Consider the following 27,586-nt stretch of genomic DNA (forward strand, 5'->3'; position numbering starts at 1 on the left):
TGCCGTATTATAAAATTTAACGGAAAGTTTTATTGTAATTTTAAGAATTTGAATTAAGGTCCCAGGCTTTAAAAAATTATGCAAGGTGAAATGCAATTTTACTAAATTCAACGACTTTTATACATTATGTATATATGTGGATAATTAGGATTTTAGTTGGACAAGGTCTACAAAAAGTTTATGGGAATGTCAATTTCGAAAGAGTTGTTATTAGTCGAGTAATAAAAAATGTGTAATAGTAATTCCTAATAACTGCATATAGGCGTTCCAAGGTGGATTTATTATAAATTCGGCTTAAGGCGTTCGTTAACGCCAAAAAAATATTCACTACTCAAAAATTGATAGAGCAAGGTGACAGTTCAATGTAAGAGAGCCGCTCTTTTTATGCCGGAGAAATTTTAATCTTATTGCTCAAGAATTTGCTTAAAATAACAGGTATTTTCATAAATTTGTTTATCAATTTTTGCCTTAAACTTCAGTACATGGAAAACGGAGACTTGGAAAATGGGAAAAGTATGCCGTGTTACCTTAAGAATTAAAGTAGCATACACCATATTCTGTAAGTTGGGTTTAACAAAATTTTATATCGTAACGTTTTTACTACTTAATAAATAAATAATAATAATAATATTAGGTGCGCAACTAAGATCTCGCTGTTTGTTAATAGATGCCGCCAGCAGTGTGTGCTAGTTGATTCTAACATAACCTAAACGTTATAAACCAAGCTAAGACATATAGTAATCAAACTGCTTAGGCACATTAGTGATTTTGTTTTGGTATCATATACTTTTGGTTTTGTGAAAATGTCTAATTTTGTGCGGAATAGTCGTCATTTGCGGGAAGTGTTGAGTTTCCCCTTTCATTCGAAAAAACGGCGGCTGAAGCGCATCGAGAGCTACAAAAAGTTTATGGAGATGCTGCCTTAAGTGAAACAACGTGCTGAGATTGGTTCCGTCGCTTCAAAGACGATGATTTTAATGTTGACGACCGTCCGCGTGAAGGAAGGTCAAGAACCTTCGAAGACACTAAATTGGAGGCATTCCTCAATGATGATTCGTGTCAAACGCAAGAAGTGCTTGCTTCAGTATTAGAAGTTACCCGCCAATCAATTTCCAAGCGATTGCATGCTTTGGGAATGATTCAGAGACAGGGGACTTGGGTTCCTTATGAGTTATATATATATATAATTGGCGCGTACACCCTTTTTGGGTGTTCGGCCGAGCTCCTCCTCGTATTTGTGATGTGCGCCTTGATGTTGTTCCACAAATGGAGGGACCTACAGTTTCAAGCCGACTCCGAACGGCAGATATTTTTTATGAGGAGCTTTTTCATGGCAGAAATACACTTGGTGGTTTGCCATTGCCTGCCGAGGGGCGACCGCTATTAGAAAAATGTTTTTCTTAATTTTGGTGTTTTCACCGAGATTCAAACCGACGTTCTCTCTGTGGATTGGTAGTCGCCGCACCAACCCATTCGGCTACGGGGAACAACTGCTCCAGCGGCAAAAAAGGAAGGGTTTTCTTCATCGCATCGTGACGGATGATGAAAAATGGATTCATTACAGCAATCCAAAGAAAAGAAAGTCATGGAGACTGCCCGGGCACGTTTCTACGTCGTCGCCTGGGCCGAATATTCACGCTGCGAAGCTTATGCTATGTATTTGGTGGGACCAAGTTGGTGTTATTCATTATGAACTGTTAAAACCAATCATCACTAGGGAATCGACTTCAATTGATGCGATTGAGCCGAGCACTGCGCGAGAAACGGCCGCAATACGCGGAGAGGCATGAAGAAGTTATTCTACAGCATGACAACGCTCGACCTCACGTTGCCAAACCCGTTAAAGCCTACCTGGAAACATCCGCCATATTCTCCAGATTTTGCGCCGTCCGATTATCACTTGTTCCGATCGATGTCACATGGTCTAGCTGCCCAGCAGTTCCATTCATATGAAGACATCAAAAAATGGCTTGAAAGTTTGAACGTGACGGTATACGAGATCTACCAGAAAGATGGGAAAAGTAGTAGCCAGCGATGGGCAATACTTTCAACGATTCACTTGTAACCATTTTTTCAGAGTAAAGTTGTATTTTCATCATAAAAACAGCGAGAACTTAATTGCGTACCTACCAGTACCATAGTATTTTTTTACATTAATACGAGGGGTGCCTTTTATATGTCGTGATTAGAAAACAAAAACAAATTTTAATCATCGAAAATCACTTTATTGTTTTTCAAAATATTCTCCATGAAGATCTATACACTTTTGCTCTGAATGAGGTACCTCCAAAACTTTGCTGAGTTAATCCACGTCGAAAGTTGTAAAAAATAATCGCACGAAAATGTTCACCATTTAATTCCATTTTTGGACCGAGATGAATCTTTTAAGTTACTGTAAACAACACACATAGCGCTGGTATTTCAAAACGTTCTGAGTACGTAAAAGCCAAAAAATGTCAAACTTTGCGATACAGCTGTCAGTTGCCAGATTGCAACACCAGGGTTGCCAAATCCCGACATATACAAGGCACCCCTCGTAATATTTGTAGTTGAAGGAAGAAGTAAAATTTTGCAAAATTGCACTGTTCATATTGGAAGCTTCAGAAATATGCTGCACATCTGTTAGTTTCAAAGAAAACTATAACTGAGCAAAGCTTAGAAATCGTTTGCCTTTCATCGATAGTATCCATTGCTTCCACTTCATAAGTGGTTCTGTAGCAAATAGAACATCGGAAAGGTAAAGTGTACATAAACATATGTATATATAGTATGTATTCACCTCATCAGGACGTACATTTTGAACATACTCCTAATCTTTAAATGTATATTCACAGTATATTCATTAAATCAAGTTTTCTTGAAAATATCAGAAAAAATTAAAAAAAAAAAAAACACAAAATCAAATCTTTTTTTAGAAATTTTATGGATTTTGTTGAAAAATAAATAATGATAGATACTCTTAGATTTCGCATAAATAGACGATAACATAGTATGCTACTATAGATTTGTTTAAGGGGACCAGGTGGTCTCGAAATTTCGAAAAATTGATGTTTTGTCTTTTCGATATTTCGAAAGATCTTAAGAATATACTGTAAAATTTGCATGCGGAAATTCCCAATATTATAGCTTCTACAGCCCATTAACTACGTATAGAGCGGACCATGCGCTCCTCTACCTCAAACTTTAAACTCATTTATCCCGTAATGACTTTTTTCGGCCTGGTGTTGTCAAAAACAAAAAAAAAAAACTATTCAACCGAATCGTGTGAAATTTTAGTATGTTGATCACAGCATCAATGTCTATCGCCCGTGCTAGAATCATATTATTATTTCAATTATTTCTTATTTTTTGATTAAAAAACTGAAAAAACCCCAATTTTTAGAGTGTCAAATTCAAAACCGTGCCATTTTGTCAATTTTTTTTAAGTCTAGTAGCAGGACATATCTACAGTTATACTGATTAATATTTTTTTTTTTTTGGTTTCGTGCTTCAGATAAATTGAAGAGCCAAAATGTGCAACACCGTCCAGTTCCAATTTTAGGGGGGTCAACTTCAGCGCCATTAAAATTACTAAAATTAAATTTTTTTTTTTAATTTTTGTATGTAAAAGAAGTTGAAAAAGGCCTTAAAAATTTAAATATCGTTTTTCATTTTTTTATTGTAAAAAAAAATTCCTGAAAATACCCAACATTTTCGAGCTCTAAACCACCGATACCCCTTAAGTGACCTAGTAAAGGTCAAAGGATGGTACAACAGTTTGTCGATTTGATCCGAAATCAGACAAACTTCGCGATATATTTTGTGAGATTCATATAAAGTGCCAAAAAATGCATTTTTTTCGTTCCTCCTTCCATTCTGTTCCTTGCCACCATGTGCTTGTGGAGCTATATTTAAAAATTTCAAACACCTTTGTTTTTGTAAAAAAAAATGTGTAAAATGATGCCTGCAATGGCTGCAAAAACGAAAATACGAAAGAGATTTGAAGAGCAAATTTTGAACTAAGTTTTGTATTTAGCCAGTTTTGTTATAAAAAATAAATATTTTTGGAGCACGTGGGTACTTTCCGGTAGCTGTTGGATCTATTCTGGGAACCTCGTCCCCACACTTTATGAGGCTGTGGCCAAAGAAAAGGAAGCGCCTGGTTGAATGTGAATGCATGGTGCTTGAATAAATACTCATAGTTCACAAACCGAAATGGAATATTAGGTTTAAAATAATCCGATTACGCTAGTGAAAATATCCGGATTTATGTACATAGGTATGTATATTTGGCCTTGGGTATGGCATGTTGTTGCAACTGCATAAACGTTCATCATACATGTACGGTGAATGCTGTTGGAGTGACTGTCCTTGGCCGGCCACAAATTCGGGTCGATTCGGTAACGTAGACCAACTGCTTTTCTCAAACGTCTTTTAGCATGTAGTTTTTTTTAGAGAATTACATATGTATAAGGATTTCTTCACACAAGCCGTAATTAGATTCTTTTTTTTTTGGAATATTTAATGCAGTTATAATAACAATAACAACAATATGTATGTAGATTCATTCATTGCCAGTTATATCAGCTCTGTTCTATTTATAATTGTAACTTTGTGAAGTTAAAAATAACCACTTGAGGCCTCATTAACACGCATTACTAACCTAATTCTGTTCTTAAAGGAAAACATAAAAAAGAACAAAGTAACATAAGGCCAAGTAACTATGAACTTATTGTCATTACCATATACATCTATGTATGTATGCAGAACTCATTATTCAGCCACTAGAACAAACGGATAAGAAGCGGACGTGACCGATTGAATGACAGTACTACACCAATTGGAAAAACTAAAAGCAACAAACTAATCTACTTATATTACACATATAACACAGCTTGTGGCAAACACTTGGCTTTGGCTTTGGCTTTGGCTTAAGTAGCTTGAATGATTTGTATGACTTTTCTTTACATTGATAAGGGCGCCAGCCCACGTACGTACATACATACCTAAGTGTATCTGTAGTGAACTCATCTTTCGTAGCAAAATATATACAATCTATAATATGTATTATATTAGTGAAGATGAAGAGCTTTTCTATGCGCAAAACCCACACGTCACTGGGCCACAAACACGATAACTGCACACGAATGTATTCAAATGTTTGTTTATTTGTTTGTGAGCGCCGAAAATGTTCAATGGAGCGGTAGAAATGGAAATAGCGCATGAGCGTAAAGTCCTTCAAAAAATTTTCATTGATGAAAAATTTGTCCTATCCCACATGGATACGAACACCCGCACTGCACACCTGCGGCTGGAGCAGCAATACGTACAGATGAAAATATGTTAGCGAAACAATATGTAAATCTAGTTGCAGAGAGGAAAATTTGTTGGTGGCTGTATTTAGTGGCATGAAGAGTGATAAAAGAGAGCGAACGAGAGGCAGATAGAGAGCAAAACCGAAGCTTGAGTTGTTTGTATGCGTGTACTTGTATATACCCACCCGCAATATGGGTAACTTTTCACTTTTGACAGATTGCACTAGCGTCCTCTCAAATGCTACCGCCACCTGTTCGTATTTCATTGAACTGCAGTTGAAGGCGAAAAAGCTGTGGCGCGCGGCAACGTGGCTAAAATAAAAGGCAAAGCTGAATGTAAAGTGGCTTTGCACCATAATGGCGCAGTAGTGGTAGGCTGCAAATTTGATTTGTGCATAGATGAGTTGAGAGGCGGCAAGCAGTGTACTATATACATATAATGGCAAGTAAAGCTTTTGCTTGCGTTCGCGTGCCTTTGTGTGTGCTTGCGCTGTCGGTTAATCATACGCCTGCGTGTACCAAATAACCAAGGGATGGTAGAGTGCATAGTGTGAAGAAACGATAGTAGACATTTTTTTTAACCAAATATGAAGTAGTTAGAAATAGTTTTTTTATAATTTTTAAAACTGGGAACAGGTTATAAACTCGACTTCCATTTCCATTTAAATATTTCTAAATATTCCAATTTACTTAAAGTTTATGTTTATATAAAAAATTAAATGACATGAAGTTTTCGCGACTTTTGGCAGCCTTATCTGCAATAAGATCTTTGAAGGGAGAAGCTTTCATTGAAAAGTAAACAAATCGATATTTTGTACTCTAATCGATTCCTTATGTATTTGAAAATATACACAAAAAGTTACAATGTATAATTCCCAATATTTCCGTAGAAAAAAGCTAAAAACAGGTAAGCGGCTGGAACGCAGCTGGACTACAAAGGATTTTTCGTTTTCTAGACTTTTCATTTTTATGAGTTTTCCTGAATTGGCGGTCGAAATTTAAGGAAATATTATTCCAACAATCCCTTTGTCAGGAGTCATAGCTTGTTCTCTTCAATATGTACTAAATTCTTGTCTATTTGAACAAAAAACATCTATTGATCATTTTTTTAATACATATACAAATGTAATTAAAATTTTTGCTGAAAAATCACTTTTTTTCAAATCTTCAAAACGTTGAGCAAAATCTTTCAATTAATCGAAGTTTTATCACACAAGAATTGCGAGCTGCATCTATCAGGCCATTGGGAAAGTCAAGCGGTACAGCGTACTACAAATTTCACAGTCAACCAAATGTTATGAGCTGTTTTAACTGACACATGTTTTAATTCCACCAACAATTTTTTGCTATTATTAAGAACTTAGGAATGCAACAATGATATTTAGGACGAAACAATCGTGGAGAATCTGATTTCAACACAGCCCGCTGCAGTGAAAAAACCGTACTGTCAGATTGAAATTTGCAAGAGACCTTTTAATTAGGAACTCGATATTTTTCGGTAACGAAAGCAGGTTTCCTCTTTCAATATCACATGGCAAAATTTGTGTTTGGAGAAAACCAAATGTAGAGGTACAACCAATTAATCTGCGCAGCACAGTCAAACACGGTGGAGGACACGTAATGGTATGGGGATGCATGTTACATGAAATACCCAAAAATTTTACATTTATTGCTTGTAATATGGATAGGCATAAATACAGGGTGGCGCAAAATTAATACTCTATCCGATGATCATAATTTCTTCGAACGAAAATCATTTTTTCATTCAGTAAAAATTGTTTTTGGATATCCTAAAGGAAAATTTATTACAAAGTGTCACACAATTAAACATTTTCATTTCTATCAGACTACCGACCCGAAGCATAACTCGGCTATTGTGCAAAACTGTCTAATCTGACCTCGAAGAGGCATTAATAGAGAAACGGTAAACAATTTCTTCTGAATATACCAAGAATTTGAATATACTAAGACGTATCAAAGAGGCTCCAAACTGTTCTGACAGAAGGGGATATTCTAAAAAATATTAATTCACTGCCACCTTAAAGTTTTTACTATTTACTTATCCCTCTAATAGTTATAAGCATGCTTTAGGCTCTGCTTCATTTTGGCTGTGAGTTGTCTTTTTAGTTTGTGTTACGTTTTTCGTCTCTGGCTGATGGCCTCAATTCGAGTTCATGAATTTGGTCTTTTAGAGAGTCTCTCTTCTTTTTTTGCAGGATATTTTTTGCTTTTGTTTAGTTTTAAACTTTATCATCTGGGAAATTGACCCTGGTAAAACTATCGTCACGAAGTGCAATCAGATCTGTAGCTATACTGACGATCTTGTTAATGTTGCAATAAACCCAAACGCACTTGCCGAAGCGCGTTAAATCTCAATAATAAAGCAGAGCCAGTGGGTCTGGAAGTTAACGTTGATAAGACAAAATACTCCGTAAGATCAAGTAACAACACACGCTACAGGAACATATAAGTTGGTCCACATACTTTTTAAGAAGTGGAAATTTTCAAATACCTGGATATAAATCTTAACAGCATAGTGGACCCCCTAATCTGCGTAAGCGATATAATCCATGCTGCTCACAGAAGTTATTTTTACATCTTGCACTGCTCAAAACTCAACAAACACCAGGATAAAGAAAAATACCTTCAACTCTTATGTGATGGACAGAAAAGCGGAAGATTCCCAAGAAGATGGATTGTGAAAAGAAAGTATTTTTTGATTTACAAAATTTAGTGCGTTTAGTGCAGTAAAACGCTTTTTTCCAAGTTTTGGTGCTTTTTGAAACTCAAAACACTGGTTTTTGGCACTGCTTTGGTGCGGATATACCTAATGAAGAGATTTCTCAAACTGGACAATGCACAATGATCAGCAGACCTGACAATTAACTTGTGATAAAATGTTAAGGATGTAATACGTAAAGAATGCGAGTCCAGCTTGATTATTAAATGGTTTTAGTTTTATTCAATTTAACATTTTTTGTAGTGATAGTTAATCCTCTTGAGAACACTGTTCCCCCTCTCAACCCCAAATACACATACTTCCACACGTCACAAAAATCAACCGGCTACTACATCCTTTGTCTCCAAAAGCTTCGTTTGTTTTTTCTCTTCAATTTTGCTACTTAGTTTCCTGACTTGCAAGCAGCGGCAGCGGCAGGAGTGACAGCAACAATACAATTGCAGCTTGACGCTCTACACATACCCTGTGCTCTCTCCACTATGCGGAGGCGTTGAGACGCTGGCATATGCGACGACACCATTAACATTTTGCGTCACAGTTTGCAAGCTACAAGTTTCAATCGAAACGAATGCCGCCGAGGCAACCAAACGAACAAACCGATACCATAGATGGTCGAATGTAGCCACCAAGCTCCAATTGTCGAACGACAGCCGCAGCATTTTCAGTACAACGGGGCACTTCGTTGCTACCAAAACGAACGAAAACGAAACGGAAAATAACTTTGAACTGAACTGAAGAAAAGTAACTGGCAGCTTGTATATACTGAGGAGAAAAAAACGCCTACACAAGAAAGCTGGAAAAATCTGTGAAAATTTTACAATTTGCAAGTGAAAAGTGAAAGAACATTATCCACAATTAAGAAAACATTGATTTGTGTGCAAAATTGAAAAGCGTTAGTGAAAAATTTAACAACAAAAAGGAAAAATCTGTTAGCTACGTACGAAAATTTGCCAACTACCTACGCGCGTATGAAAATCGATAGCAAAACGACCAACAACCAACGAGCGTTCAGCGGACGCGCAGAGTGGTAGCACCAAACCAGCAACAACAACAACAACGGCAACTATAGCAAACGCAATTGTGTGCACTGCATTAAAAGGGCAAACGCCAAACGCATACATCCATACGCGTTCAGTGGCGACACACAGCCACACACACCGGCACACGCACCATATGGCAGCTGTGAAAAGCGAAAATAATCAAGTTTAATTGCAATTTTCTACTGGATCTACAGAGCAAATAACAGGATTGCGTTGAACTCTGAACTTCATAATTTAATTTCAACTGAAATTGCGGTTAAAGTTGGCGAAAACGGAAGTGTACTAAGTACTTGAAGCTGTGAAAAATATGGCTAAGCGTGGTGCAATCGCGTTGGCGCTGTTCGGTGCAGTGCTGCTCAACATTTTGGGTCACTGCGAAATGTCCGTTTACCCAGGTAGGTGTTGGCTAAAAATAGCTCACAACGCAATTACAATGACAACAGAAACAAAAACAGCAATTCAATTCTTGCATACAATAACAAACCGGACGAACGCAATTACATGAACGAACACGCTTACAAAACATACAACCCAACCAAAACCCAATTCATGCGTATAAATTTAGAAATCGAATTCAAATTAGTAGGTATTTTTAAACACAACGAGGACATTGTGACCATTCAGGACATGCAACCCATTCAAATATTTAGAACGAACAGGCAATTGGACAGTCAGCCGTGGGCATAAGCCATCGCCGCTTGAGCCATTTGCTATTGCAGTTGTTGTATTTTGCTATTTTTAAACATGCCCACTTATTCGCGTGCCGAATGCCATTTCATCGAATACCACCATTATTTGATTATGAAACAATCAACCAAACCTAGTAAAGATAATACTGTATATCCTATGCCGCTACCCCAAAAGGAAAATCCATTACATAGTAACGAACTGGTGCAGTTCTTGGAAATTAAGTGCCATGGCTAGTTTTCATTCCTTCTCGTTTCCTTTTAAGCAGATGTTGAATTTTATGCGACAATATTTTAGGAAGGGTAAATTGTCGGCCGCTTCATATATTTTCCGATAGTTTAGCAGTAGTGCCAAATGCGAAATTTAAGGTCTAGTAAGTAAAGTAAGCGTCTAGTAAAAGTTTTCCTTAGTTAAAAACCAATGTTATAATTTAATTCAAATTCCCAAACTCTCTTGGAATGCTTGATAAACGCTTTTTCAAAACAGAGTTTTAACGTATTTCCACCGAGCTCTAAACGCGTTTTGCGCTTAACATCGCATTTCAGTGCTCTAACTCCCTTACAGGCAGCATTAAAACTCATAAACTTTCTTTGAGAACGTAGCTAACTTAACTTTCCTGGGCTAAGAGGAAATGCTATCTTCACAGTGGTAGCTGTATTACATAAATAGCATTTGTGCAATATACTTTAAGGCGCACCAAAGCCGTATATACGCAAACATAAGAGAAAACATTAGTTAATGCTTGTGTCGTTTTTTTTTACAGAAATCACTTCTTGCTTTGTTTTTAACATGTTTGTAATAAATGAAAAAAAAAAAAATCAAATCCCCCTGTATAAAAATACAAATAATGCTGGGAGCCAATTGCTGGCTAAAAAAATACAAACTTTTGGGGTGGAATCGTTTAACTGGAGTGAAGTTCATGACTGCAAATAAGCTACTAAATTCGACATACCATAAATCTATGGAAAACAAAATTATAAACTAGTTAGTTGTCTATGCGGCCGCCGTAGCTGAATGGGTTGGTGCGTGATTACCATTCGGAATTCACAGAGAAGTCGTTGGTTCGAATCTCGGTGAAAGCAAAATTAATAAAAAAAAAAAACATTTTTCTAATAGCGGTCGCCCCTCGGCAGGCAATGGCAAACCACCGAGTGTATTTCTGCCATGATAAAGCTCCTCATAAAAAATATCTGCCGTTCGGAGTCGGCTTGAAACTGTAGGTCCCTCCATTTGTGGAACAACATCAAGGCGCACACCACAAATAGGAGGAGGAGCTCGGCCAAACACCTTACAGAAGTGTACGCGCCAATTATTTATTTTTTTTATTTTTTAGTTGTCTATATGGACTAAAATCAATCAATAAATAAAGAATTAATAGTTAAAAGGTGTTAGCGTACCGTTCAGATCGATTTTTGGGTTAGGGGAAGAAATTAATTTTTTTTTCCTCTAATTTAATCCCTTCCATTAATTAAAACTCAAATATGAAGAACACAATCGAGCCAGCAAATAACTGCATCAGTAGCAGTACACGATGCTACGCTAAGGTCGAACTTTGGCATTTACTTTTCAAAATTGACGCTTTGATGCACCCAGGAGAGATGTCGCTATTCGCTGCGATAAGTAGCGAAGAGATTTACAATTGATTATATTATATCCTACTGCATGTTTGTGATATTTCTTTCGCTAGTTAAGTTTTCCCTACAGGGATGCCACATGCACCATTACTACAAGCTTCGTACATTCGAAACGAAGCCACTCGAAGTAGCAAAGGAAGCTTGAATGTGCGCAAATATTTGGAATATATGTATGTATTTACTTTGTAAGTGGAGGGAGGTGATGATGAAGTTTAGCTTCGTCAGGCCAGAGTGTTGCATTCAACACGCAATAGCAATCAATTGAACACTTCGCGTATCGAATAGATATTTGAAAATATAAGAACATACTCACACGCACACACACGTCCCTGCACACATACAAATACGCAACGTAATCCTATTTAAATATATGTATGTATGTAAGTGTAAGTTCACATGAAGTATTAAGGAGGGGGGTCGCCATCTACTAGGTGTATAGCAAATGCGAAGCAAAGTGTTGAGCCAAGAACTTGCGCGCACAGGCTGATTATCTTCCTCAATCCGATTTACCGACAAAACCAAAAAACAAAAAAAATTTAAATAAAAAAACAAAACTAACAAAGCAATAGCAACAATTATCTTCAATGTATACAGACTTTCGTTTATGAATTTGTTAGTGGAAGTGGCTGGTGCTGGATAATAACAACACCGCTCGGCATTTCATTGAGCTTCGTTCGCCGTTCACATTTCGTGCTTGCATATAGTATTACACAGAAACGCGTCAGCATCGCGTTCACGCCTATCCCCACCACCACCGACACCGCCACTATTCCTGCTGCATTCTGCGAATTCCAAATATAGACATTACCTTACCTTACCAGCACAAATTATACTAATGTGTACGTGAAACCTTTTCAAACATCTGGTACACTTTACACGCTTCATTCCTCTTGTTGTGCTTATAAGTGTCCTGTCGTTGTCGTGTTTTGTTATTGTTGTTATCCTTTTTATAGTGGTTGGTAGTTACAATTTTTGTACGCTCATTTCCGTTTGCAGCGCGCTGGTTTTTTGAAGTGAAATTATTTTTGCAACACTTTCCCTGGCTCTCTCAATCTGCCCTGCATTGAAGTTAATTATTGTTTATTTTTACCTTTGTGGGGTTGGGTAGGATTCCACGTTATATGTATGTACCTGTATGTATGTATTATGGTCGCAGTAGCTCGCTTAAATGCATATAAATAGAATTCTTGGTTTTTGATGTATGCTTCCTAGCCACCACACAGGCACACATTAATAAGTTTGTGTATACGTATGTACAAAGGTAAGTACTAGGTATCTTTAAAAATAGCCAAGTATTGGCTATACATTTATGCACCTTCTAATTAACTCCCTCAAAAGATACCCTTTCTGCCATTTTTGGTTACTTCAAAAACATCGTTCATTCTCTGAAGTGTGTCTTCATTTTCTTATTTTCGAGAAGATTTTGAGGAGAGGTATGTATAAGAAGACATCAGCTGCCATTCATTTCTCCAGGGGGGTTGTTGAAAGTATTGTTTCCTGTTATTTTATGAAACTATTATAGAATCAATAATGCTGTATGGAGTTCCTGCCACCTGAAAATCGCTGGACTATTTTCCTCAAAAAGCTGAGGTTAGTCCGAAATTCAAAGTGAATCATTCTCCATGCATATCTCCCAGCGGTGTCATCCGCCATTTGTGTAACGGCCGATTAGCGGCTGATTAGTGTCTCCTTTGTCAACATTTATACCGACAGCAAAGTGGTGGGCACGGAATTAGGCAGGCTCAGTCCTTTTGCTTGTATGCTTATAAAGTGGCAGGCTCAAGTGCAACATAGACTTCGCTTACGCTATGGTATTTGCTCCGAATTTCTAGTGGCATAGGGTTGTTCAGATATCTGGCATGCAGTATTGTTCTGTAATCCTACGTTCGCTATTGAAAATAATTACTTTCGTAAGTTGATTGTATGTGTGATTTTATTGCGTTGCTCCTACTTTTAACACATTTGCTTGAAAATCAAACTATGTACGTAAGAATTCACTAAGTCATCTCATCTTATTAGTTCATATTAAGCGGAATTCTCCACAATATACCAGTTCGTGCTCTTCATATTGGCATTAGCTGAGCTTAAAAATTTTAAAAGAAATGGAATTATCTCAATATTTAGTTTATAGTGCAATGCCCATCTTCTTATTACGTTCAGAGCGGGATCCGTTTTTTATACATACACAGTTCAGATTTTTTTTCTTACACTTAATCAAAATTTCCACATTTTAGTAATAGAAATTTTTGTATTACGTGTAAAAAGTGTTATAAATTAAGTTCTTATAGAAATATTACCATCAATGTTCTGATGTAAAATTTCACAAGGATAATTGGTGAAACGGAAAGCTAAACAATTTCTGTTTTTAGTTAACACTTTTTTTTATTTTAATGTAAATACTGCATATTATAAGTAAATTTTAATACTTTTTGAATTAAAAAATAAGTGGCAACTCTACCCAAAAATACATTTTTAAGTACAACATAAGAGTGTTAAAAGTTAGGTGGCAACACTATACATTAATAATTTTAATTAAAACATTTTGATGGCTTTTGAACATATTTTGTTTGGTACTTGTGTTATATATTTACAGTCTGTGCCAAAAGAAAGGAACCTCGATTATTCATGAAGTATTAAAGGTATATATTTAAAAGTATTTTACATGATAGTATGTACAGAACTACGAGTCGCAATTACTCAATAAACAGTGTAGGCTGCATCGTTGTCGAGTACAGCCTGGCATCTTCTTATGCTTTAAACCAGCTTTTCTGCGTAGCTCGTCGACAAACAGGACTAGATTTTGCGAACTGGACGCACGAGTTGCTTTAAATCATGGACTGGCCTTCCGGCAAGATGCGTTTTCATAGTTCCTTCTGGGAAGGACAGTAGAATACTCTGATGCCATTTGCTCGTTTTGTTGTTTCTCAATGTGTTTTTCTGAGAGTAGTGATTTTGACGATGTGGGACAATAGGATATGTTCGCCTCCTTCAGTCGACGTTCGATGGTGTTGATATTCACATCTATTCCCTTTTTAGCAAGAACTGATTATGCTTGGCGTAGTCACAGGGAAGAGACCCGCTTAAAAAGGTGGACGATCAATTTATCCTGCTTTTTTGTCGTCACTCGCTTCAAGCCGCGCTCGGAAAAGTCATCAACATTTTTATGCACCTTATACCGCTGATTCCACATCACTTTTAATCATCATCATACATCATTTTTAATCACTTTTGCAGCCTCGGCGTAAGATATTTTCAGCCGTTTCGAATGCGTGCATAAAAATACCGCTTCGCGTACTTCTCACTCATTTTTGTTTGGTTACGTTTACGGGAAAGTTTCGAACGGCACTCACCTGAGTTAGTACTGGCGTCGTAGCCCTTGAGTGGAACTATTATGCAGCAAAAAGCAGAACGAAATATATCTTGAAGTTACAAGAAAAAACCGGTCCGTTTCTTCTGACACAGACTTTATATAATTATTGTAAGGGAACTTAGCACTGCGACCTTAAAGATCTAGTGTGCCCCCTTCATGGACTCAGACTATTTCTATGAGCCCAACTTCCTCAATACATTTTATTGCTTGTCCTTTTTTATCATTGCTTTTGATTGCGGTAAACACGTAGATTGTCCCAGTGATATCCTCTTTGCTTTGCTACTTCCTGAATAAGTGAGGATAAGTTACCCTTTCCTCAGCCACAAAGGGACTCTGGACCTGTAAATGGGGATGCCGCCTCTTATCTGGCTAATTTATCTAATATATTTTTAGTGATGTAAATCTTTATTTTGACCTTTATGCGCTCCATTGCTTGCCTGTTTGTATACTGCAGTTGTCTAGTTCACAAGTGGCAAATATGATAGACGTACGACACCATTCGCCAAAATTATATACCTTCCGATAGGGTGATTAATTTTGCGCTAGGTTCAGTGTTATGGGGGCGCATCGTTCCATTCTGCAAACTTTCTTGCTTTGTATTCTTTATCTAGCCCGATTCGCAGCCACCTGCCCTGCACCTTCCTCGGCAAGGAATCCGTCATCCGTGTACCCTGTTATCATGTTTCGGTTTGTCTTGTAGTTGACACCCATACCCTAAGCTCTAAATAATTTTGTTATTAGTTTAAATTATTCTTAAAATTTATATGGAAATAAATCTATATTTATCTTTTCATTTATATATGTACATATTTACATTGTGGCGTATAAATTTTTTTCGGCATAATATTCTAAAACAAAACTCCATCCTAAAGTCAGTTTTCAGCTTCAAATTTTTCATTAGAAGTTAATGTAGAATCCGCATCTGTTAGCAATGATGTCGAGGAAAATCGTTCCATACAAATTGACCCACCCCAATATACATACATATATAAATATTATAAAAAGCTTACAACGTTTTAGGGTGTTTGGCCAAGCTCCTCTTCCTATTTATGGCGTGCGCCTTGTTGCTGTTCTACAAATGGAAGGGCCTACAGTTTTAAGCCGACACCGAACGGCAGATATTTTTTATGAGTAGCAAAAATACACGCGGAGGTTTGCCATTGCTTGCCGAGGGGCGACTGCTATTAGAAAAAATGTGTTCTATTATTTGTTGTTTCGAACCTATGCACTTCCGAATGCTAGTCACGCCATCATAAGGTACGTTATGATCAGAAAGAACAGGGAAGGTTTAAATACAACAAAACAGAGTTAAATTTCAGGCAAATTTAGTTTATCTCCTTCAAGATATGACCCGTCTTAACCCATTACAGCATAACGTTCGATATATCGGACATGAGTTAAATTTAATTTGTATAAAGCAAGTGTGATGTGGAGGTGACTTAGAGGTTGTAATCGAAAGAGAACTATTTCTTCAACAATGGCAACCCTTCATTTGTCGACCCCTCGCAAAGAGTTCCCGTTATTTTAAATTTTTCAGTATGGCGGATTGCAAGCAGACTTTTTCGCGTAAAGGGTAAAATAGTTTTGTATATTTTTTTGGTATATTTTTAGCAAACAATTTTAGTGACAAGTGTTTATTAGTGCATAAGTATGTTAGTAAGCAAAACATAAAAAATTGTGAAGTTTGCTTCATCATCAAACATTTACTGTAGTATTTAGTTGTGGCGTCCGATATATCGAACCTTATGCATAGCAGGCTCTAAGTGGTTAGGTTTTTTGCGTTTTCCAGATTGACTGTAGATGAAATTTTGAGCCTTTTGGAGAGCGATGATGGAAATATTAACAATGAAAAATTTATTTACGTAGAGCTACTAATCGAACTTGAAGACCAAGCCACAGATGAGGACAGTGATAAATCGGATGAGGAGCACGATGCTAATTTGAACCAAATAGGATTGTGACACACGGAACACCCCTATCAAGGACGAAAACCAGCTACTTCATTGTCCACTACACGATTTGATTGCCTCAACCATTGGATTGTTTCAATAAATTCCGAACGCCGTTGTGCAAATAAGTGTGGTGGGAAATCAAAATACAAATGCCAAAAATGTGAAGTAGGCCTCCATCCTAAGTGTTTCATGGAGTATCATGTAGAGCCCAATACCTAAATATATTTTATATATAATTAATTTACTTGTATTTCTTCATTTTCAGTAATATTTTAAATACATTTTGCTAGAAACATTCGGTTTTTTTTATTTCTCATGAGATAGCTTGAGGTGCCGGTATGCATAACGTTCGATAAATCGGACGGCTTGTTTACAACAAACTACAGACAAATGTGTAACTTTTCTTTCACCACTCGATTTATGTGATCTCCATAACCCGAAATTTTCACAGAAATTCATTATAAGTATAACGACAAACTTTATGCAGTAATGGGTTAAGTAACATACATGTGCCAACATTTAACCCAGTCCTCTATGCACCCCTGGTAGGCCGGCGAAGGGATGGCCTTCAGCTCCTTCGTTCCATTCTCTTTGATCTCCTCTATCGACTGAAATCTTCTTCCACGAAGTGATAACTTCAACTTGGGGAAACAAAAAGAAGTCGCACGGGGCCATATCAGGTGAATACGGTGCTTGCACGATGGTATTTACTTGGTGTTTGGTCCAATAATCCAGCATAATTTGGGCTCTGTGCGTTGGCGCGTTATCATCATGCAAAATCCAAGAATTGTTTGCCTACATTTCCGGCCGTTTACGACGTACAGCATCTCTCAAACGCTTCAAAATGGATAAATAATAGTCTTACAGTCCTACCAGCATAAGAAAAAAATAGGGACCGGCTCACACGTGCGCGGTTCGTTTACATTAATATATTTTTTTACAATTAGGATTATTTTGTAACCATTTTCTTATTTTTTTGTATATAAGCTTGGCTTGAAACCTTTCATTTGATGCTTACAAGTTAATATTCAATAGAAACGTGCAATGAATTGCTGTTTTTGTAATAAAAGTTTGGTGGCAACACTATCAAAAAAATTGGTTCTGGAGTATAATTTTTTTTTAAATTGCCTTGACATCCATGTATATCTTTGTCTATATTCTAATAAATTACTGTTTTTAAATACAAATAGGTGGTAACACTCAAATAAGTGTTACACATAAGCCATCTACAACCTAGCGGCACTAAAATCTGAGTGATGGTCTTTTAAAGAAATTTTTTAGGTTTTCTTTTAAAACACATGTACATATATGTATATGCAAACAATGCATAGGTATATGTAAAAATACTCATTTTTCAAAATTTGGTGAGGAAAAAACGTATTCATTGAAAATTAGTTTTCATTAAAAAAAATTACCATATGTTTCGAAATAAATTTTTGCTTATTAACTATTTAGAAGTACAATTAAAAATGTTTCGATTTGAATAGAACTATTTTTTTTTTCAAGAAATACTTTTAATAATTTCCTTTAAAAAACTTAAGAGCACACATTGTGGCAAACTAACGCCTATATTTAACAGCTGGGCAGTAATTTTGTGGTATACAAAAATATTCATATAATATAATGAAGAAAATCAAACGCGCGCATACATACATAGTATACTTACATTCACAAATGCGCGCTCGCTCATATGCACACACATATATAACTAGTCATTATTTAAACATATATGCATAAAATACATGTTTAGGTATATAACTAAATACATATATTAAATGTTTTCTGCATACATATAGACACTGTATCTCTTATCCTTGTCGACGTCATTGCCGAAAGCGGATACCAGTTCAACATAAAACAAACTAACTGAAATAAGATAACCACCCAACCGAACCTCCTCCCACATGCGAACAGTTTTACCCGCCAAGCTCTTTTCTACTCCTCCGATTCCACGAACAGCAGCAACAATTAAACGAGCGAACTTTGTCACTTTATCGTCGTTGAGTGGCCGAACAGTACAGATATCTTCGTAGAGAGAAAATGCAAAAAACTAGAAATAAAAATAATAAAATAATTTCTCACCCCCAATATCACTAGGCAAACAATAGTCACAATGTAACATCGTAACCACCACATTAATGAAAGCAATAAAAAAAACGAAAATGAAAAAAAGAAAAAAAAAATTAATACAACTGTATGCCGCTTTCAGTTGTAGCGAACCCGCAACCACCTTCAGCATGGGCCATACTTGGCTAAGGCGCCGCTGCCCTTCCTATGTGGATGAATTAAATTCATGCAACGTCTACGTATTGGAAGGTAAAATGTTGGTTTGAGGTCTTGAGAGGGTGTTAGCCTTGTCTTAACTGTTTATCACAGCGGGTACACGCTTACGTACATTTACACAATAACTTTTTATTTAGCACACTTGCCTTTAAAACCAATGCCCCCTACCGCTGAAGCCAACTAACTAAATTGCTAACTACTCGTATCAACGTCTGCAAGTTGCAAAGCTCAACTGGTTTGTGGCTTTGCGAAGAAGGTTCGGTGAGATTTCGGAAGTTCTCAGCATGACATTGTGAGTGGAAGTGTGTGTGCTTGAGGACACTATGCATGTATAGGTGCATGCAAAAAGTTTTGGGCTATTTTTAAACTGAGTTTTCACGCTCTTTGTTGGTGTACTTCAACGACGACTTCTTTTGATGATGGCGCGTTGGCGTGGTCGTGTTGGTGGTCGCTGAATATCCACTTCCATTTTCAATTATATTCTAGAAAAGTATGTATGTATTTGCACTGCATTTACTTGAATGGCTGGTTTAAGTTTCAGTTTTTTCTATTTTACTTGTACTCTTTTATGCGACCAAGCTGATACCAATAATCAGGCTTAGCGGCAATTTCCATGGCCTAAATTCGTTAGTTAGTTAAAATTTGTGTGAAAAAAACTCACGGTTGGCGTAGTGTGGAACTATTTTAATTTTTAATCAGTTCAATTACGCTTATGGTGGGAAGTTTGGTTGGTTTTATTTGTTTTTTCTTTTTTTTTCTTGAATAATTATGTGAGTTCCGTTTGATGGTTATTGTCGCCATTAAAGTAATTAATATTCATTGGACTACATAGTAGAAGGACTAAGGAAAAAGTTGTAGTCCACTTTTAATTCCAGTTTAATTTTATACATCACATTTAATATTATAATTTTAGTGTATGAGAATTCTTTACACATACATGCATATACATATGTATGTATGTATAAGAAAAAAATGTCAGTTTAAAATAAAACGCGTTAAAATCCTTTTCAATTAAAAAGACTTATCTCTTAGAAACTGAATTTTATTCTTTTAAAATTGAGTTTTTCATTTTTAACTTACTTGTGATATTTTTTGTTTGGTAATTTTAGAATATTCATTTCAATTCTATAATTATTTTCATTCATATATACATATGTATATAATTCATATATATAGATATATAATTGGCGCGTACTCCCTTTTTGGGTGTTTGGTCAAGCTTCTCCTCCTATTTGTGGCGTGCGTCTTGATGTTGTTGCTCAAAGGGCCCTCCCTACAGTTTCAAGCTGATTCCGAACGGCAGATATTTTGAAGTTCTGCTGAGAAATATTAACAATAACAAAAATACAGTAACAAATGAGAAAGTATTGTTTATGTAATTATAATACAACTTGTATGTATATTCATAAAATATGTCCGACCAAGATTTAGGGGTAAGCAAATAATGCTTCTAAAAAATGTATATCAAACGAGACTCTAATATTAAGCAAAGTTTAAAATACACAAGGGTAGAGAAGTGTATGGTTGAAATTTAACTAAATTAAAAGAAAATCTCTAAAGTTACTAAATAAATAATGTTTGCGCTTTGGGGGCTTAATAGCTTAATTTGCGGTTCGGAAGGACTTTTAAAGCTTGCGTACCTACTATTGTCCTGATTTCCTGGTGAAGCATAGGGACTGTAAGGTTGAAAAAGCCGAAAATAAAACTTATCTCAACATAGATAAGTTATAAGTTATTAAAAGATACAGAATCCATAGAAGTTGTGAAAATTAATTTAATTTTTGAAGTGAAACTTCTTAGATGACCATTGACGAGCGAGAATGGAGAGCAAAATTTCAAGGCCATGCAACGGCTTGGACATTTTCGTTCCGCGAGAGAGAAAACAGATATAACGTAGAGGAAAAGGAGAGAGAGAGCTATACCTTATTATGCCTTAGATACCTTTTAGGCTATTTTTCCTGAGTTTTTCCTTGTGGTTGCTAATTTCTAGTGAGAAATAACACTGTTTACTTTTCCGCGCTTGTTTGTTGGTGCAAAATGTAGGAAATATATTTTTGGTGCCCCACTGTTTGGGGCGCTTTTTGATCCCAATTTTTTTTGGCATTTTTTTTTTGGTACCTACTTTTTGGCGCTTATTTCCGTTTCCTGGCTAGTGCTTGCGGTAATTTGTGCCGGTTCTGCGGTCCTGGAATCGCTGCGTTTGTGCGGGTGATAAACGCTCGGAGTAGTGCGTGTTGTTGACACGGTTTGTGTCCGGCGTTTACCTACACCCGTCTTCTTTGGTTTTTGTAAATTTTGTCTATTTGTATTCTCTGCAAATGTTGTGAATTTATTTAGATATATATTCTTTCTCTCTCTCTTTCTCATTCTCTCTCGGGTCACTCCCTCTTTCTTTATTTGCCTTGAAAGTTTCCCTTCTGTTATGTGTACTACGCTACACGCACTTTTTTTCAATAGAACCATTCTGAGTAACTAGGCTCATTTGACTTGCTTACCAATAAGTAAAACATATGAAACTCTGACTCTAAAATCCTAGACAAAATATCGAATTATCTCTTCATTCATAACTTACCTGGCCCTGTGATCAACTGCAAGTTTTCTTCCAGGTATATCGAATGGTATGCAATGTAAGAGGAGCCGATGTTATAGGCAAAGTTAGAGCATAGCTGTACTTAAAATGTCTTACAAGCATTCATGCTTTCGTTAAAGTAGATATATTTATATCTTACAAGTAATTTTTTTAATTTTTCATTGTGTATAGTACACTTCTCAAATGATGCTCCAGATTTGTATCAAAGCTCTTAGAAGTATAAGTACTATATTCTATTTCAGTAAGCTAACCAATTGTTCACACAAATTGTTATGTAAAGAAAGTGTGGTGGGTGGGACCGGTAAAAATTACTTGCATATATAAGCCATACATTTTAAATTTTTTTGTTAATATTTATTCCGTGTTTTATATCCATTTTATAAGATAAAATAAGGTAACTAATTGAGTACGTTGAAACATGATTAAAGCATTAAGATAATGAAAACATAAAACTATGTTAAAAAATAAAGTTAATCATACGCTAGGCGGTCACTTTACACGGAAAGGCTCTTAAGCCCATTTTTCGCGAGTACCGAGTAAATACGAGTATATTTAGTTGAACATCGCACTTAAATGCCAAACTTCCCATACAATTATTTGTGTATCAAAGATCTTAAATACTTTTTCAGAACTGAGTTAACTTAGCCAGACTGAACATGGCTGTCCAAACAAAAAATGTTATCTTAACAGGGAAAGCCCAATCACAAATGTTAACTGTTTTTATAAGCTCTAAAAGCAAAACAGGAAACATTAATGAATTACAGGCTAGGAAATTATTTTCTCTTAATTTTTGTCATAAATATTTAATTGCTGTGATAAATGAAGAAAATACTTTCACCATTCGAAAATACCAAAGACTGAAAAATCAAAACTAAATAATGAAACTTGTAGTTGACCCTATATACATAAGATCAAAAGAGCTCTGCTAGCTATCTTTTGTTAGAAAACCTCAAATGCAAACAAAAATCAGCTGGTGGCAAAGCATGACATTTCTGAAACTTTGCAGTGCTACTGACTTCTCGCTGTGATATCTTGATAATTAAAAAAGAATTGTATGTTATGCTCGTGATGCAATTACAAACATCATTTGACTGACGATACTTATGCCTTGCCTTTGGCAGATGCATTCATAACACCTTGCTTTCTATTATATACCTGATTAAACGCTTGATATAGTCCATTTAAATGTTTTAGAGAAATTCAAGCTTGTGCAATTTATGCATCACACCTACAAGCTGTTGCCTCAAATTGATCGATTGTCATTTCTATTACTACTTCGACATCCTAGATAAGATGTGTGATCCCAAGAAGGCTCGATTAAGAGTTTATCGACATTTGGCTTCTTTTCGAGGTCCAGTAAGCTTCGAGTTCTATAGAAATATACAATCTGTTTCATGGAAGCGTGACCGCCATCTTAAAAATTATTTCATTAATTCGATTCTAATAAACTGCATTGTATGGGCTTATAATAATTATTATACGCAATATATTCAATAAAATCTATAATCACCACCATTAGCTATAATAGCTTCACATCTTCAAGTCATATTTGGTGTTAATTTCTGCGCAAGTTGTGAAGGTAATTGGCTCCAAATCAACAGATCTTGCCTTGATAGCTATTTGACCGCCAATATTTTTCCCCTTTGAGTTTTTGCTAACCATTGCCTAAACATTTTCAATAGGGTTGGCAACAGACGACCAACATTTCAATCACATTTCGCTGTGTCTAGTCTACACACCTTCGACTTTGATGCTTGGGATCGTAGTCTTCTTGAAAAATCCAAGGATAGCTAGTTCTTTCAAACATCTTCGCAGCTGACGGTAATAATGTTTTTTAGTAAATTATATTCTTCCAAACTGGATTCAAACGTGCGGTAAACACAAATAAACTGTCAAATCCTTTTTCGAAGAAGCAGGCAACCTAAATGGGATGCTTAACAGTTCGTTGAAGTTATCGCTTATCAGTAGTACACCAGGGCCAACGTATGCAACTATTCTCCCAAAAGGAAGATTCATCCGGGTATATTACGTTTACCCAATTCCGTTCTGAATTTGTCTTAGCCCAGGCAAGTCTTTGTCATGATAATGAGAACAGCGGTTTTTTAATGTGCTATTTTACACGTAAACGTCCTCGAATCGTGTCTTTGGATACATTAATAACACTTTTTCTTAAAACTGCTTCAGCTTTACGCAACAATAAGTTCGGCTTTGATCAAACCAAGGTATGTTTTTGAGCCTCCTCCGGGGAAGTCGTCAATGTTTTTAACTTCGGTATACCGTTGTACTTATTTATTTATGAACATCTTCGACCTCTTGAAATATTCTGCACAGAACAGACTAGCAAAGAACGAAAGAGTTCCATCACTCAAAATCATTTTCTTTATTTACTAAAAAAGTTATTAAAAACAAAATGAATCATACATTTTGCGCCACAATTTTCTTTTTATTATTTAAAAAGAAAAAATTTAAATACAATACTATTGAACATTTCTGCGTGTATTGATATTAGCTTTTCAGTATAGGTATTTCTTTTTCGTACTAGAAAAAGCCTAGCCTAGCCTAGAGGTTTCCCAGACTCTTAAATCTGCGGGAACGCATTAGTAGCAATTCCTAGTAAAATCGATAAGTAAAGATTATGAAGGCAATAAATGGGCATGAAATGAAAATGCTGCAATATCTCATTTGTTTTGATAAGTAACCGAAAAATATTACCAAAATGAACACACCTAGCATTTTAAGTTCTCTTTAGCATACGACCACTATGGTCTGTGAGACTCCTCGTCCAAGTTAAAGGAAATTAACAAATTATTCTTATGAAGCCGAATCACTTGTGGGACACTCACATTGGAGTATTGCTTTTACCAAGGAATAGAAATATGAAAATATCAAATTAAAATGTAAAGGAGGAACGTGAGCAGAAAAGCTCAAACAGGGGAGAGATAAAGCGGCATCGTCACTCAAACAAAACAAAAAGCACTTCAAAGGCAAAAAGCGCAAATTTCAGTAATAAAAAATGAACCCCCTACGACGGTGACCCATTACGATTTTACTTCCTCATTCTTATTATATTACATTCTTTATTCGTCGATTACTTAATGCTAACACTTTTTGTCTATTTGTAGGGCTTCGTCGCAAACCGTTACGACAATTTCTGCAACAACCTTTTGATGTGTCGTCCGATTATTTGGCGCAACTTATGGAGGAGAATGCACGGCGTCGTTTACAGCAAACGTTTGAACAACAATTGGAGCGCATCAATATGCAAATGAATCGTCAGCGACAGCGCGACGAGCAACGCGAACGTTTGAGTCAACGTTTGCAGCTGCTTGCCGCTGAGAATGCGGAAGAGAATGAGGAAGAGGGAGAGGCAGAAATGGATGTGGAATCGACGGAAATCGATGAGGACACTTACGATGCCAATCGCAATCAATATAATAGTTATAAAAACTTTAACAACAATAACAATAACAACATCAATCGCAATCAATACGTGGACCCGAACGGACTCTTTAGCTACAAGTACCCATCACCCAATATGGTGGACATGAACAGTGAGATACTACGCGAACGTATACCTTTCGCAGTCGGTCCGACCGATCCACGTTTCTTCGAGCGTGACAGCGTCGAAAACGAAGATAGCAACAATAGCGATGAGTTGGACTCGCGCGCATTGGATGACTACCAGGAATTTGTACCAGCTGAATCGCAAAACATTGGCGCTAAAGTAGTAGCTGCCGCTACATCTAATGCCGAAGCCACAACGTTGGCGCCTGGTGATGCTAAATCGCCCGTGCTCGCGCCAGCGCCTGTCGAAACTGCGAAATTGGTTGATGGAGGTGCGGCTACATTCCATCGCATCAAACCGCAAAGCGCTGCTGCGGCAGCGGCGGTTGCAGGCGCTAATGTAGTTGCGGCAATGAAGCCCAACACAGAGGATGTAGCAAATGAGGACAGCAATCCACGACACGCGCTTATTGACAAGCTACAGAAGGAGGGCAAAGCGGCGTCCGTTATCAATAATCACGATGTAGCTGCAGCATTAGATGGTGGTGGTGATGGCGGAGCCAATATGGTGGTGCGTCAACACTTGGGTGTAAACGGTGACATAGGCATGTATTTAGTGGCATTGATTGCGGGTGTGAGCGCCGCCGTTACAGTGGGCCTGATAGCGCTCTTCATCGCTTGGTACACGTAAGTCGTCGTCCAACTCAAATGTAGCGCTAATGTGGCGCATGGCGTCTCTACAATTTTTAAACGTTGTATTTCCTTTCCTTTTCCAGATTGCACCGCAAATCAAAGGCTGCGGCGGATGTGGAATATCCGGCATATGGGGTGACCGGACCAAACAAGGACATCTCACCCTCGGGCGATCGCAAATTGGCACAAAGCGCACAAATGTATCACTATCAGCATCAGAAGCAGCAGATAATTGCGATGGAAAATCGACAGGCGGCGGAAGGTAGCTGCGGCATGTCCGATGTGGAAAGCGACGATGAGGAGAATGAGGAGGGTGACTACACTGTGTACGAGTGTCCTGGTCTCGCACCGGTGAGTGCTTACAAATCAAATTTAATATACTTCTAGAATAATTTCAAGTAGAATAAGAGGGTGAGAATGAGAAAACGGGGAATAATGAATTTTCTTTGCATTTTATATTCATTTTTATTGATTTTCAAAACATCATAGCCAATGAGCGAGATGGAAGTGAAGAATCCATTGTTCTTAGATGAAACGCCAGTTACGCCATCGAGCAATGTTACCACCACATCCAACACGACCACCACTTCCACACCAACTATTAGCAACATAACACATGCAACGCCACAACAACCACCCACACAACAATTCGGTAAGAAGCCCACTTACAAGGTTGTTGTTGGTGCTGCACCCAATCCCAAAGCTACCTCAGCAGAGTCTACGTCTTCCGAGGAGAATATCAAGAGGAAGAAGAATAAGAAGTAAGAGGCTGCTAACTATTGAGCAAAGGAGCAGCAACAGCAACAGCAGCAGCAGTAGCGAACTTTGTGATGTTAAATTGAAAAATGTATTATGAAAGCGAGTTCCCCCCCATCAAAGGTAGGGTAAGAGAAGGAGAACGGAGAACACATTAGAAATGGGGTCGCGAAAAATAAGTGAAATTAATTTGTTGGTTTATAGATACTTTCAAAGCGTAAAAATAGAAACCACTACCACCAGGCCAATTATCACAATAAATTGTATAAAAAAAACAGGTATTAATAGGACTATGAATAAGTTCGTGCGGTTTTTTTTCGAAATTTGAAACTTTATTGACGTAAAATGGTTACAAATTTAATATTCAAAATATTGTCCATCGCTTACTACTACTTTTTCCCATCTTTCTGGCAATTCACGGATTCCCTTTGTGAAAAATTCGGTCAGTTTTGCCGCAATCCACGAATCGATCCATTTTTTGACTTCATCGTAATTACGGAAGTGCTGGTCAGCCAGGCCATGTTGCATCGATCGGAAGAGATAGTAATCGGATGGCGCAAGGTCTGGACTATACGGCGGGTGGGGTAGGACATCCCATTTGAGCGTTTCTAAGTATGTTTTGACCACTTGTGCAACATGTGGCCGAGCATTGTCATGTTGCAAAATAACTTTGTCGTGTCTATCGGCGTATTGCGGCCGTTTTTCTCGCAGTGCTCGGCTCAAACGCATCAATTGTCGTCGGTAGACATCCCCCGTAATCGTTTCATTCGGTTTCAGTAGCTCATAATACACAACACCCAGCTGGTCCCACCAGATACACAGCATAACCTTCAGGCCATGAATATTCTGCGCCGACGTCGATGTTGAAGCATGGCCAGGGTATCCATACGTTGCCCGACGTTTTGGATTGTCGTAATGGACCCACTTTTCATCGCCAGTCACAATTCGATGCAAAAAACCCTTTCTTTTGTGCCGTTGAAGCAGTTGTTCGCATGCCATAAAACGGCGTTCAACGTCTCTTGGCTTCAATTCATACGGCACCC

General features: G+C 37.1%; 2 protein-coding genes across 4 annotated transcripts in view; one reads left to right on the top strand and one right to left on the bottom strand.

Annotated features, from left to right (window-relative positions):
- On the top strand, positions 1 to 26,866 carry LOC128867917 (uncharacterized). 3 transcript variants are annotated; one of them, XM_054109540.1, is made up of 4 exons: positions 1 to 85; positions 24,713 to 25,781; positions 25,871 to 26,138; positions 26,277 to 26,866. In XM_054109540.1, exons 1-4 carry the CDS (start codon positions 79 to 81, stop codon positions 26,550 to 26,552), a joined length of 1,620 nt encoding a protein of 539 aa, XP_053965515.1. In that variant the 5' UTR covers positions 1 to 78; the 3' UTR covers positions 26,553 to 26,866. The 3 variants fall into 3 exon arrangements, with proteins under 3 accessions (XP_053965515.1, XP_053965514.1, XP_053965513.1); XM_054109539.1 differs by lacking the exon at positions 1 to 85 and adding an exon at positions 368 to 559; XM_054109538.1 differs by lacking the exon at positions 1 to 85 and adding an exon at positions 8,548 to 9,469.
- Positions 1 to 27,586, bottom strand: part of LOC128867918 (leptin receptor gene-related protein) — an 86,397-nt gene that overhangs the window by 1,577 nt on the left and 57,234 nt on the right. The window lies entirely within an intron of this gene.

The sequence above is a fragment of the Anastrepha ludens genome, chromosome 6, assembly GCF_028408465.1.
Source record: "Anastrepha ludens isolate Willacy chromosome 6, idAnaLude1.1, whole genome shotgun sequence".
In the NCBI taxonomy this organism is placed as follows: domain Eukaryota; kingdom Metazoa; phylum Arthropoda; class Insecta; order Diptera; family Tephritidae; genus Anastrepha; species Anastrepha ludens.

Bases quoted from the DNA above. Each gene is read 5' to 3' on its own strand.
- LOC128867917 (XM_054109538.1), top strand. From the start codon at position 9,382: ATGGCTAAGCGTGGTGCAATCGCGTTGGCGCTGTTCGGTGCAGTGCTG. The intron at 9,470-24,712 runs GTAGGTGTTGGC...GTCTATTTGTAG, and splicing joins CGAAATGTCCGTTTACCCAG to GGCTTCGTCGCAAACCGTTA. The intron at 26,139-26,276 runs GTGAGTGCTTAC...AAAACATCATAG, and splicing joins AGTGTCCTGGTCTCGCACCG to CCAATGAGCGAGATGGAAGT.